This window comes from Geospiza fortis, unplaced genomic scaffold (assembly GCF_000277835.1).
Source record: "Geospiza fortis unplaced genomic scaffold, GeoFor_1.0 scaffold47, whole genome shotgun sequence".
Taxonomy (NCBI): domain Eukaryota; kingdom Metazoa; phylum Chordata; class Aves; order Passeriformes; family Thraupidae; genus Geospiza; species Geospiza fortis.
In genome coordinates this window covers 618085-630205 of record NW_005054569.1, presented here as the reverse complement: position 1 = coordinate 630205, position 12121 = coordinate 618085, and the positions used below count along the sequence as shown (strand labels likewise).

Sequence of the window (12121 nt, the reverse complement as noted above, 5' to 3'; positions counted from 1 at the left end):
GAAAGTTAGTTGTTGCTTTTCTTGTGCTTTGCATGCTGAGGGGAGCACAGACAGTGTGTTTGAGGAGTAAGAGCATTTTCAGTGTATTGGCAGTAGAGATGTGAAGGTGATCATTCCAGTGGCACCTATTTCAATTAGAATACTGACATAGTGCATTGAATATTGCATTAATTTTGTTAGTTCTCTAATTTTGAAGAATGTTTCAGGTTTAAGATTTAATTTAATCAGAGCAAGGCAAAAATTAGATACAAGACTTAAATTATTTTAATGTGTCTTTTTTCTGAAGCTGCGTGCTGGCCCGTTTGACGAGTTCCAGATTGCTACTATGCTAAAGGAAATCTTGAAAGGTCTTGACTACCTACACTCAGAGAAGAAAATTCACAGGGATATAAAAGGTGTGCATCATTTCAAATGTTACTTTGTTAATGCCTTTAAAAACCATAAAACAGTATTCTAATTAGTTATTATGTTATTTCCCCTTGGCAGCTGCCAATGTCTTGTTATCAGAACAAGGTGATGTTAAGCTTGCTGATTTTGGAGTTGCTGGGCAGCTAACAGACACACAAATTAAGAGAAATACCTTTGTTGGAACCCCGTTTTGGATGGCCCCTGAAGTTATTCAGCAATCAGCATATGATTCAAAAGTAAGTAAAACATTTTTTTTTAATCTGGTTATCCAGCAGCATTTGTTTTGATTTTTTGCTTTTAGCTCTGTCAGTATGGGGAGGAAAAAAATAGATTTGAAATTACAGGGTTTCAAATAATAAAATTAAAAGTAGGATTTAATTGGTTTTATGCAGTAGTTACCTGTCATTGTACTCAGGTACAAAGTCACCAAGTAAAATGGTGATGTCATGTGTCTTTCAGAGCGACTCCCTGAATGTGAGGTGGTTGGTTGATTTGGTTTCAGTTCAATGTTTTGCATTTAATTCTAGCAGTGATAAAGTACTCACAAGGTAAAATGCCACCAGAACATGGCACTTCATTTAAAGCCAAGATGGTGACCAAAGTGTTAATTTCTTCTCACATTTCTATACATGTAGCTCTGGGTATAAGTTCTCAAATGGTATTTCTGAGGATCCGTGTAATGCTGAAAATTTTAGCACAGGTCTTCAGAATGTAAAAAGTAACTTGGTGGCTGTGGCTTAGTAGCATTGTGGTACCTTGTGCCTTTCTGTGTCATGAGAGCTCTTGATGGATGACTAATTGCAAAGGAGACTTTCCCTATATGAACTAGCAGTAGAAAAGCAGAGTTCTTCCATGTTTTTCTGAGAGCTGAAGCTGGTGCTAGAAATGACAGTAAGGAGGGAACAGTCCCCTCTTCTGTGTGTAAAACCACAGGATGTCCTAGAGCATGTGGTTGGTGAAACAGCAGTGTGTTTCAGTCTGGCATTGGACTTCCCACACTCTGTAGGCAAAACCTTAAAATAGCATCAAGAGAATAAAAACCTGGGTATGTGTAAAGTAATACTTTCTTACTGGTTTTTCTCAAATAGTAGACATGAAACTATACTTACATGATGTGCATATATTTTTTAAAAAATCTGGTGGATATCTGGAGTGTCCTGAAAGCATTCACACTCCAGGAGACTTTCCCAGGATCAGGGAAACTTGAAGGAATTTGTGTACTTGTCACAAGGGTTCTTGCTGATAAAAAAGTTGGAATTCTCCTCTTTAGGGTTTCCGTGGTCCCATTGTAATGTGTTCCCTAGGACATTTTGGAAAAGCTCTCTACCCTGCTTTAAAATTGTGTGTTGGCCAGTCAGGTTGGGAATAATTGTTCTTCTGCTTGCCCTGTGTATAGATCAGCTTTAGCACCCCTTCATGTCCATTTCCCCAGCGACCTAATCTTTTGCCTTCCATATCTCCTCAGTGTGTTGCAAGACCAATGTCTTCCCTCTTTTTTTCCGTGCCAGTAGGCTGGTGGGAGAGCAAAGATACAAGCCTTTGGTAGGAGAGATGAACGATTTGGACAGGATACATTTCAGTTCCTAGACTAATACTGATGACTATTTTGGTATCTGGACTGAATTTCAATCTTTCTTCTCTCTCTATTCCAAAAGGCTGGAAAGTAAACTAGAAATTCATACATTTTAGTTGTGCCAGAGATTTGTAAGCCCCATCTCTTCTTTAAAATAATTTTGCTCCGATACACAGTTGTTGGTTATGGTATTTCAGTAATAAACAGTGAGTTAGTTTAATTATTTGCTATAAGGTACAGCTATTTTAGGTCTTGTGAGCAAAAACGAATATTGGAGAGATGTAAATTGTAATCCTTGTTTACTCTATGGGTAGTTTTGGTTTATGATTCTGGGCCAAGTGTAGTTGACTACTGCCAAACACTCTTTTAATGAGAAACACCTTTCGTGATCTAAGTAGCTATTGTAGCTCATCTGAAAAGATGCAAGTAATTATATATTTCACTTGGGGAAAGAAATCAAAATCAGGAAAGAATTTTAGAATACTAGTATTTTATATATGATATCCAAATATCATACTGTGTTTTGATACAAAGGCAGAATTTGTTTACAATCATGCTTTTAGCTAAAATAAATAGTACTTAATTATTCTGCTGTGACTTACACTGTGAACTTGGTGTTTCAAGTCTAACTAGTTGTCAATAATTCTTCAGCTAAATTCATCAAGCAGTCTGTTAGGAAAGAAATTAAGTGATCCCCTGTTGGATTCGGTTCAGCTTTCTGCCTTGTTCATTTAGAGTGAGCTGTCAAACAAGGTTGGATACCTAAACAAACTCTGAATTAGACATAGGAAATTTGTGGCAATTTGTCATTAACATACGGAAAATATCAAAGGAAGATCAATATCTCTGAAGCTTTCCCAAAAGTGTGTAAATTTAGGTGTCCATTTAACTTGCTGGCAGTGTTAGAACACCAACTGCAACAAAAACGATGATCCGTGATGTTTGTCATTAAACGCTGATTAAGTCAGTCAGGTCTTTGTGTGTCTAGTGCTCCTGAAGTGTTAGAAGGGAATGTTTGTATTACCTACTTAGGCCACCATTAATTTTATTACATAGATGCATTATCTGTGAAGATGTCAGTTATTGAATACTTAGTCATGACAGCCCATAATTTTGTATTAACAGTCCCTTTTCCCTCTCTCAGGCTGACATTTGGTCACTGGGCATCACTGCAATTGAACTGGCCAAGGGGGAGCCTCCCAACTCGGATATGCATCCAATGAGAGTTCTGTTCCTCATTCCGAAAAACAATCCTCCCACTTTATTAGGAGACTTCAGTAAACCTTTTAAAGAATTCATTGATGCATGTCTGAATAAGGACCCAACATTTGTGAGTAGATAAATGTGTGTGCGTGTGTGTGAAGATGTTTCAGTTTTGTTTTCTGATCTCCTGTGCTTGTGAAGTATTTTGCTGGCATTGTGCATCTTCAGTGATTTGAATCATTTTAGGGACTATACTTTGCACTGTGAATTTTAATGGTGTTTTTTAATATCTCTGTCTCTATCATGGTTTGCTGTGTTTAAAATAATCAAAAGGAGGAGGGAGAGTGCTGAAGGAAATTACAGTGGCAGAGGCAGATTGCTAAAATGCACTCTAAACTAGAATAATATCAGAAGAGAACCTTTAACAGAGGAGAGAATCATCTGAAATCCTTTTCTTCAGCACAACTTTTGCTGTTTGAATTCAGCTTACAAGGAAATGTTGCACTGGAGAGTTTTCATTAGTCATTTTCCTGGGTGTGACCTTCTAACGTAGAAGGATAAGCTCTATAGTCTACGGGTGACTTGATCATATTTTTAGCGTGCTCGTAAATGTGAATTACTGGCTTTTCTGACTTCCTGTTTCACTGATTTCCTGATATTATACAAGTTAGCTCTAGAAGTCTGTTGTCTTACTAAGTCTCCCCTATTAGCATTTAAAATCATGAAATGTTAGCATGACATTAAATATTTAATGTGTTTCTTACAGCGCCCCACTGCAAAAGAACTTCTGAAGCACAAATTCATTATGAAAAATGCCAAGAAGACTTCCTATCTGACAGAACTGATTGATAGGTTTAAGAGATGGAAAGCAGAGGGACACAGTAGTGATGAAAGTGATTCAGATGGTTCAGATTCGTAAGTTTATTTCGTAGTCTTTTTTTGGGTGTGATTTTTTGGTTTCAGTAATGTTCTTAAAGTGGGTTTGCTGCAGTTTTTCTGTGTAATAACACCATTTCTGTACACGTGTCTCTGGTCCTGTTTTTTTAATTGTCTTCTTCCAGGAAAATTCCCTGTATGGCCCTAAAGAGTAACACATAAGTCAATCCGTGTGCTTGTTGCCTCTTTAAATTTTCTTTCTTTAAACCCAATTTCAGTTTTGTTTAAGTGCTGTCTATTTCCTAGTCTGAGGCCAGTGGTTGTACCAAAACCACTGAGTCACAATTACAGATACTGCAGAGCAAAGCTGAGGTGCATGAAGAAGTTTGCATAGTGCCTGGGGAATAACATGCTTTCTGTAAGTGTCTTGTTTTTCTGGCTATCACATAACTCTTAAATGGGATGCCATGGGAGAAGGTAAGCCTTGTAGGTAGATACCATCTTCTGTTTGCTTTTGATCACATTTCAATTTATTCAGCCTCAAGTTCAGTTAATGTTTCAATACATGTTTCTCTTCCTATTTTAAGGAGTACGGAACTAATCCTGATAAGACCTGTGATGTATTTAGGTTACCTGTGTTTGCTTGGTGTTCTGTTGTGGCTGGTATTATGTACATCATGCCCTTTTTTGTTTCAGGGAGTCTAGCAACAAAGAGAATAATTCTCACCCTGAGTGGAGCTTCACTACAGTTCGGAAGAAGCCGGATGCAAAGAAGCTCCAGAACGGGACGGTGCGTACAGACAGAGGAGTTCTTCTTTCTAACTGCTGCTTCTGAAGCCACTTTAAGGAAGATAATGATAATACTTAGTAACTTCACTTTTCATAAGAACTGACTGGTTTTTTTGCAGTTCAAGAGATAATGCATGTTAGTGATATTTCCTATGCCCTGTCAGCCTCAAATGCAAAACATTCTGCAGATGTACTGTAGATCAGTATCCTTTCATAGAGATGGGAATTTTAAAGTCTCTTACTAGTGAGGAAAAACTGAACTGTTTTTCTGATGCTGAATGACACTATTTGAGATGTGTCATCAGGCATCTGTTTCAACATCCCATAACATTTGTTGATGTACTGTGTCTTTGTGGATTTTGTAATGTATTTTAAACACTTTGTTAAATTTAGCTCAACTTCCAAAATCACATGTGCTGTGTTAAGAGGCAGTGTGTATGTTGTATATATGCTGATGTATGTTGTAATATGCTGATGTAATCCATATTTGTTAACTTCTAGGATCAGGATCTTGTTAAAACCCTGAGTTGTTTAACTATGATAATCACCCCTGTGTTTGCTGAGGTAAGTGTTGGCTTAAAAATCTTCTTTGAAAGTATTAGCCAAGTGTGTCTAATAACTTTTCTGAGTTTTAACTTCTTTGGTTTGCTCCTCAGCTCAAGCAGCAGGACACAAATAATGCTAACAGAAAGAAAGCAATTGAAGAACTTGAGAAAAGCATCAATGTGGCAGAAGCAACATGTCCAGGGATCACAGATAAGATGGTGAAGAAACTTATGGAGAAATTTCAGAAGTAAGTCGTTTAGTGATAAGAGAGAGATCTGCTATGTCCAGTGCTTTAGCTTTGTAGTTAACAGGGAACACTTCTGTTTGAGACCAAAACTAATACTAACAATTACTGTATCTGATCTTGAAGTGCTACAGCTTTACTGTAGTTGCTACATCTTGCTTCTTTAATTTAGACTGCAGGTTTGTTTTAAGCATATTTACAGGCAATGGGGGAGACAGAGAATCTTTTTCTTACCTCTTCTAGGAATGTTTTCTTAAAAATGTCACTTCTGGTGGGTTTTGTACTATAAACCATTGAGATGAAGGCATGTACTCCTTTAGTGATGCTGAAACATTTATGTGCCTTTTGCCTAGCTGAAACAATATAATTAACACATTTTTAACTTGCATTTTTTATCTGTAGATTTTCTGTTAATGACTCATCCTAAGAAACTTCACACAATTGACTGCTGTTTCGTATGGACCCAGTGAAACCCACCAAAACTACTTCAAGCTTGGCAGTGCTTAGCTCATGAGCTCCTTGTGCCTTTTGGATCTTTGCAACATATTGATGGTGATTGAGGATTTGAAGAACCTACTCAACTATTTTGTGGCAGTGCACATGGTTTTATATTTTCAGGAAATTATTTTGTAAAGAACAACTTTTAATATTGTAGTTTCACCTGTTTAATCTGATAAATGTTGAGGTGCAGTTTTGCTTTTAGAAATAACCATTACTTTAGTTAATAGAATGTGCAAGTACAGTATGTTTTGATGCTATTTTGTTCCTGTACATGGAGTTGTACAGGTCTTTTATATTCATGAGTTAGACTTTTGTAAATCACTAACGAGCTTCAGAGAAAAATAGCTTTTTCACAAGCATATTCAAGACATGTAATGTAGTGGCAAGGGTATTGCTGTAGCACCTGCTTCAACCAGCATATAGTTATCGTGCCCTGAAAAACAAACCTGCAACAGTATCTATTTTAATTCTAAATTGGTACAGTATTTTAGGCAGCTCTATGATTAAATATATTTGAGAGCAATATGGCAATAGTTTGCAGGTGATATGTAGCAACAGGTCTATCCTGATGTACAGTCTGTGTATTACCTTTTAGAACAGGTTTTGAAGTAGTAACTCAATCTTATATCATCATGGTAGGAAAATTTAGAGCAATACAGTTGAGGGGGTGGGGCTTTCGGCAATAATGGACAAAACCTGAAGTCCAATTTAACTTAATTTAATTTTTTTTCCTCTGAGTCTACATGCCTGGGTGGAAGGGAGCCAGAGAAGCCGAGCGTCGCATGTTACATACCTCACCCGCAGGTATCGGTGTAACACCAGCGTTCTGTGTGGTGGTGTTGTTTCTCCTGTAAGATATTTATACACATTTTTGTTCTGAAATACATTAAATACAGTACATCAACATCATTTGTTTATAATTTTCTGAAAGTGTATTTTAAATATGTATTTACCAGTTAATATGCAAATAACTGAGTTATAGATATTCTTTCACAAAAAGGTAGTACTGTGCAGTACGGAGTGATTTTTTTCATAAAAAGTAGGTAAGACTATAAAGTTGCTTTCAGTTATATATTTATGGTACTGCTAGATGGGTAATCTCTTCTGTTGTTTTGTTTTGATTTGGTTTTTTCCCTTTTTCAACCCAGTATGTATATTATGCTGAAGTTTTGAACTGGGGTTGTTTTTCAGTACTTAGCTGTGGAACTGTTGGTGTAAATTTATTTTTGATAAAGGCTGGGTGTGTTTATTTTATGGTTCAGACCTGCACATTTTGTTTTTGCACAAAAGTCATTTTAAAGAATCTGAAATATATCTGCCAAATATTGAAAAAGTAATGGTGTGCAAGTAAATACTGCATTTTTCGTCAAATGTTGCCATTACATCGTTTTTATATAAAGGACACTTGTGAGAGATGGTGGTTAGATATGCCAAGGACAATTATTTTCAATGGTGCCTACACTGTAAAAAAAATTACTTTTAACTCCTTGTTTTAATTTTAAAAAAAAGTTTCTGTTTAAAACTTTCATCTGCTATATAACTGAAATTCAATTAGAATTTATATCTGAGAAAAAAGTCTGGAAATAGTTTTTGAAAACAATAATGTTATGGATTAAATAAATATTTTTATAAATGTAAAAGCAGCAAAAGTTGTAAATACAGTTGATCTGAAGCTTTACAAAATAACTGCATCACAGAAACAAATTGTAGTGCTCCTCTAGCTTCTGTAGTTGTTAGTCTTGTAAATCTGTTTATAGATGAAGCTTATTTCAATGTTTTGGGGGGTTTAAAATGGTTTAAAAATAAATATTTAAGTTCTGTAAACTTTCATGAGCTTGTTCTGTTGTGTATCATTTTATTCTGAATTTCAGCAGCTGTGCAGAGGTGTGGACATGTCAGGCACAGACTCGAGTTGGGAAAAAGGTGTTCCCTGCCTGGGTGCTTTGCAAAGCCCTGGGTACCCCACACTGTCCTTGGCCAGGGGACACGTCCCAGCTGCTGTGCCCCAGGGAATGGATGGAGCAGTCCCAGGGTCCACTTTGCTTCCTTTCCTAGGGAGGAGACTCGGATGTGTGAGCTCAGACCTGGCTGGCAGTGCAGCTGTGTCACAGCTGTGCCACAGCTCTCTCAACTTTCACCTCAGCAGCCTCAACACAAATCTAATTTTAAGGAGCTCCATATACATTTTTCAGAATTAAAAACATGTTTTTACTTCCGTGTCACTTCCCTTAAGGTGTTCTTTTCCTGTGGCAGTCTGAGGGGAGCGCTCATGGGAATTCCTCCTGAGTTTTGTAACTGGTGGCTCTACCCTGTTGACACAGGATCTTTAATCTGTGTAACTTTACAGACAGTTCTTGGTAGGTGGGGTTAGCAAATAGCATGGGAAATTGGAACCTGACGTATTTGAGATAAAACGGTAGTAAGTTGCTGAACTATAAGTGCCTCTTCTTTTTCTGTGGAATGGGTGGGATGTATACCTACCTCATGGGACAGCATGGAAAAATCTCCCCCACATGTGTACAAATCAGATTCATTCTCTTGTATTACAGTCCATTCAAGAAGGTTTTTTTGTTGTGCTGCATATGCCTGAAGTCTCTGTGCATAGTAAGAATATAAGTAGCTCCTAAGAAGGGGCATCTGTATTGCTGATTCCAGAAATGAGCTGTCTTTTTCCCATGTTTTAGTTATTGATGAACTGTGTAACTTAATCAGCAGTATTCTGTTGCTGGCAGGTAGCTAACGGAAAGATAGATCCAAATATTCATGCAGGAACCATCTTCTGTCTCTTTTGGTTTGCCAGGCTTCCTGCTGTAGGTGAGAAGAATTGCTGAAATAATCTTATCAAAGTAGTCAGAATTGCAGAATAGAGAAATGTATTTGTTCTAGATGAGTCCTTTATCAATGTAACCATTCTTTAAGCCCTTGGTCTTTGACCCCTCTGTTAATTTCTGTGCGCTCTAGTGTCATCACACCTGCTCTTGCCTTGCAATTTCAACAGCTGAATAGGAGAGTGTAGGTTTTAATGTATTTGCTCAGAGTTTAGTGATTGTTAAAAGTCTGATTTTTATTGCACTGTTTTATGACTTAACACTGGAATAAGATTCTTTTCCTCTTGGCAAAGTTTTAGAGGTGTGTATGTCGGCTTATTTCACAGCTTTATCTATTTTGTCTAAACCTTTATCTGTTTTATATAAACCAGTTACTTCTATCTGAATGCCCTGAGTAGCTTAATGTTTTCCCACTGTGATGCTGCAGTGCCTTCCGACCTTCAATAATCCTTTGTGTAAGGACTAGAACAGTTTACATTTTCCAGGTTCTGCTGTTTGTCTTTCACCACCAGCAAACTAAATCTTTCCACGTCCTCTCTCCATCCTTGTTTTCTTCCCTAGGGAAACAAAATCACTTAAATAGTTGTCCTTATCTCCAGGGTGAATAGGGCTGAGCAGGGAGTGAGGGGAAGGACTTAGGCAAAGCTTGTTTCAATTATTCCTTGACAAGTCAGCCACTGCTTACTGGGATTATTCCTTAATTTTAGTCAGTCAGTAAAGTGGTTTTAGCAATGAATTTAGCTCAGAGATGTTGATTTGTGTCACTTGCTGACGAGCTGCTTTGTTCCTCTGCTATTGTTGACCATGTGTAGGATGTGCTGAGGCACAGTGCCCACACTGTGCCCCAGTTCTCCCTAGTCCATGGAAAAATCCAAAAATAGTTCCCAAGCCCTTGTTTCTCCCTCTCAAGGCTGTTTTCCCAGCATAGTCTTGAAGACCAGCCCTGGCAGTTCCTGAAGATTTGGGCAGGGTGTTTGTACAATGATCTCTCATGGTGGGACATGCTCAAGGTGTGTCTCCACATGCTTTGAGGAGCTAACAGTGATTGTGGAGTATCCCAGGGCTGTGTGTGCAGCCTGTGTTTGAAACACTGGCTTTTTTTAATCCTCTACCAAACTGTGCCCACAGACTGCCATTCTTAAATGTTGTACTGAGTGGTGATTCTTCCTCTTTCCAAGGTGCAGAGCTTTGGGAATGGAGAAGAAACAACCCTCTAGGCAGAAAGATTATCCCTTTTTTCAGTAGAAAATTGTCCCAGAGCAGCGTGAGGGATCACTGCAGCTCCCAGCTTCAGCACAGGGTAACTCAGAGCAGAAGCAAACCTTACAATGTACTCACTTGTTGGGCTAATGCATTTCTTTGGGCAAGCAACCAAGAATGTGGCTGTTTTCAGCAGCCTTCAGGGATCTCCACAAGTCTCCCCAGTTGCTGGGACAGCAGAGGCACAGAGGAGGCCAGGCTGCAGAGCAGGAGAGGGAAACCAGCTCCTGGGAGGACTGAGGAAGCTCCTGAGCTGGGAAGCACAGGGCAAGGTGTGCTGAGGATGTGCCTGCAGGACTGGGGGTGCAGATTTCACAGGGCAGAAGGAGGAACTCAAAACTCCAGTGTGAACAACTCTTTTTTATTGTCCACCTTCTAAAACAAAGGACAGCAACATGCAGAGTGAGCAGGACCCATAAGCCTGGTTCTTTCTACATTTTAATCTATCTTTTTTGTCCCAGCTTCCGTGTTTCTGAAATCCTTCTAGCAGGCTGCAGTTGTTTTTCCACCGTGGATTTTCTGGGCTGTCTCCCTGCTTACAGTCATGTCCTACAAAGACTTACAGGGTTGTTCTTAAAGAAAATTACCAAGATCTCCCCATAAAATCTTACAGAGGTGTCATCATTCTCAAGATTTCGGAGTAGATTTCATGTATGTTTAGGGTAACAGTAAGTTTTTAAAATAAAAGTACTTCCAAGAAGCTGCTTGTTCCATTCCTACCTGCTCCTGAAATATTTTTTCCCATGCTGCTTAACTGAGGACAGATTGGGGGAAGAAGCAAAGGACCCCAAAGAACCCCCTTACCCTCTCTCTCCCTCAGATTTAAGCAGAGCACTGAGGTACTGGGGCTGTCACGGTGCTGCCAGGAGGCGATGGCTGATGTGCCTAAGCAAAGCACAGTTAGAGTGTGTGAACCCACTTCCCAGTGCTCACCATGGGGTGCTTCTAAAGCTTGACAAGCACTCCTGAGATATTTCTGGAGAAGGATAATCCTCTAAACTGGCCAGGGAGGCGACAGCCACACAGAGCCTTGCCTTTGAGTGCCAGCTGCTCCCTGCAGCACTGGAGGAGGTGAGGCAGGTGGAGGAGATGAGCTCTGTGCTGGGGTTTTGTCCTGTCCACATGGCATCAGCTCCAGGAGCAGGCTCCCATGATCTTGCTGCTTTCCAAAAGGGCCTGAAACACCCTTCCCTCCAGTGTGCCTCCCTGCAGCTGGGAAAAGCAGCAGCTGAAGCTATTCTGTGAGAAGTCTGTTTTTCTCCCTTAGCAGGGCTTTAGGAGATCTCTGGCTGAAGCAAGACCTCCCTCTGAAGATGTGTGGCAGAGGCAAACCAGCTTCAAAGTGTGGTGCTGGGGCTGAATGCTTCTGAACACACCCTGATGTCCATTAACACATCCTCTAGAGCTAAGAGCACTCACACAATGATCCCATCAATGTTTCATAAGCTGTAAGCAGACCTGCACACAGAGTGTCACCATTCTTTGACCCTGGGTCAGCACCGGCCACCTCCGCTTCCTCTGGCTGGTGTCAGGCACCTAGGTGAAATACTTGGAGGCCCCTCTGGAAATCCTCTCCTCAGCAGCACTGGTGGCAAAGGACACCTCCTCATCCTCCTCATCCAGCTGGAGGCTGCCCGAGGAGAGCCGCACGCGGGCCATGGGCGAGCACAGCACGCGGCCGTACCGGGAGCAGTGCTCGGCGCCCAGCAGCTCCGGGTCCGAGTCGCTGGACTCGGTGCTGCTGCCCAGGTAGCGTTCGGGGCAGCGCCGCAGCCCCGGAGCCAGCCCTTGCTGGGCTGGGACGTGCCAGAAAACACCCCCTTTGCGACTGCTGAGAGCAGGGCACGGCCCCAGGGGCCTGAACTCCGAGCCATAGGGGAAGCGGATGGGTTT

At 40.2% G+C, this 12121-nt stretch overlaps 2 protein-coding genes across 2 annotated transcripts in view; one reads left to right on the top strand and one right to left on the bottom strand.

Annotated features, from left to right (window-relative positions):
* STK26 (serine/threonine kinase 26) overlaps positions 1-7970 on the top strand; it is a 15554-nt gene extending 7584 nt beyond the window's left edge. The window contains exons 3-10 of the mRNA XM_005429709.3: positions 287-395; positions 487-644; positions 3126-3311; positions 3951-4099; positions 4757-4850; positions 5351-5413; positions 5506-5642; positions 6042-7970. Coding sequence (XP_005429766.2) covers positions 287-395; positions 487-644; positions 3126-3311; positions 3951-4099; positions 4757-4850; positions 5351-5413; positions 5506-5642; positions 6042-6066 — 921 coding nt within the window. The 3' untranslated portion in view covers positions 6067-7970. The remainder of the gene's footprint in view (positions 1-286; positions 396-486; positions 645-3125; positions 3312-3950; positions 4100-4756; positions 4851-5350; positions 5414-5505; positions 5643-6041) is intronic.
* A 2687-nt stretch (positions 7971-10657) lies between these two features.
* Positions 10658-12121, bottom strand: part of FRMD7 (FERM domain containing 7) — an 11717-nt gene continuing 10253 nt past the window's right edge. Inside the window, 1 exon segment of the mRNA XM_031064203.1 lies at positions 10658-12121. This exon segment is cut by the window's right edge and continues 76 nt beyond it. Within this exon segment, the coding sequence (XP_030920063.1) occupies positions 11765-12121 (357 nt within the window). The 3' untranslated portion in view covers positions 10658-11764.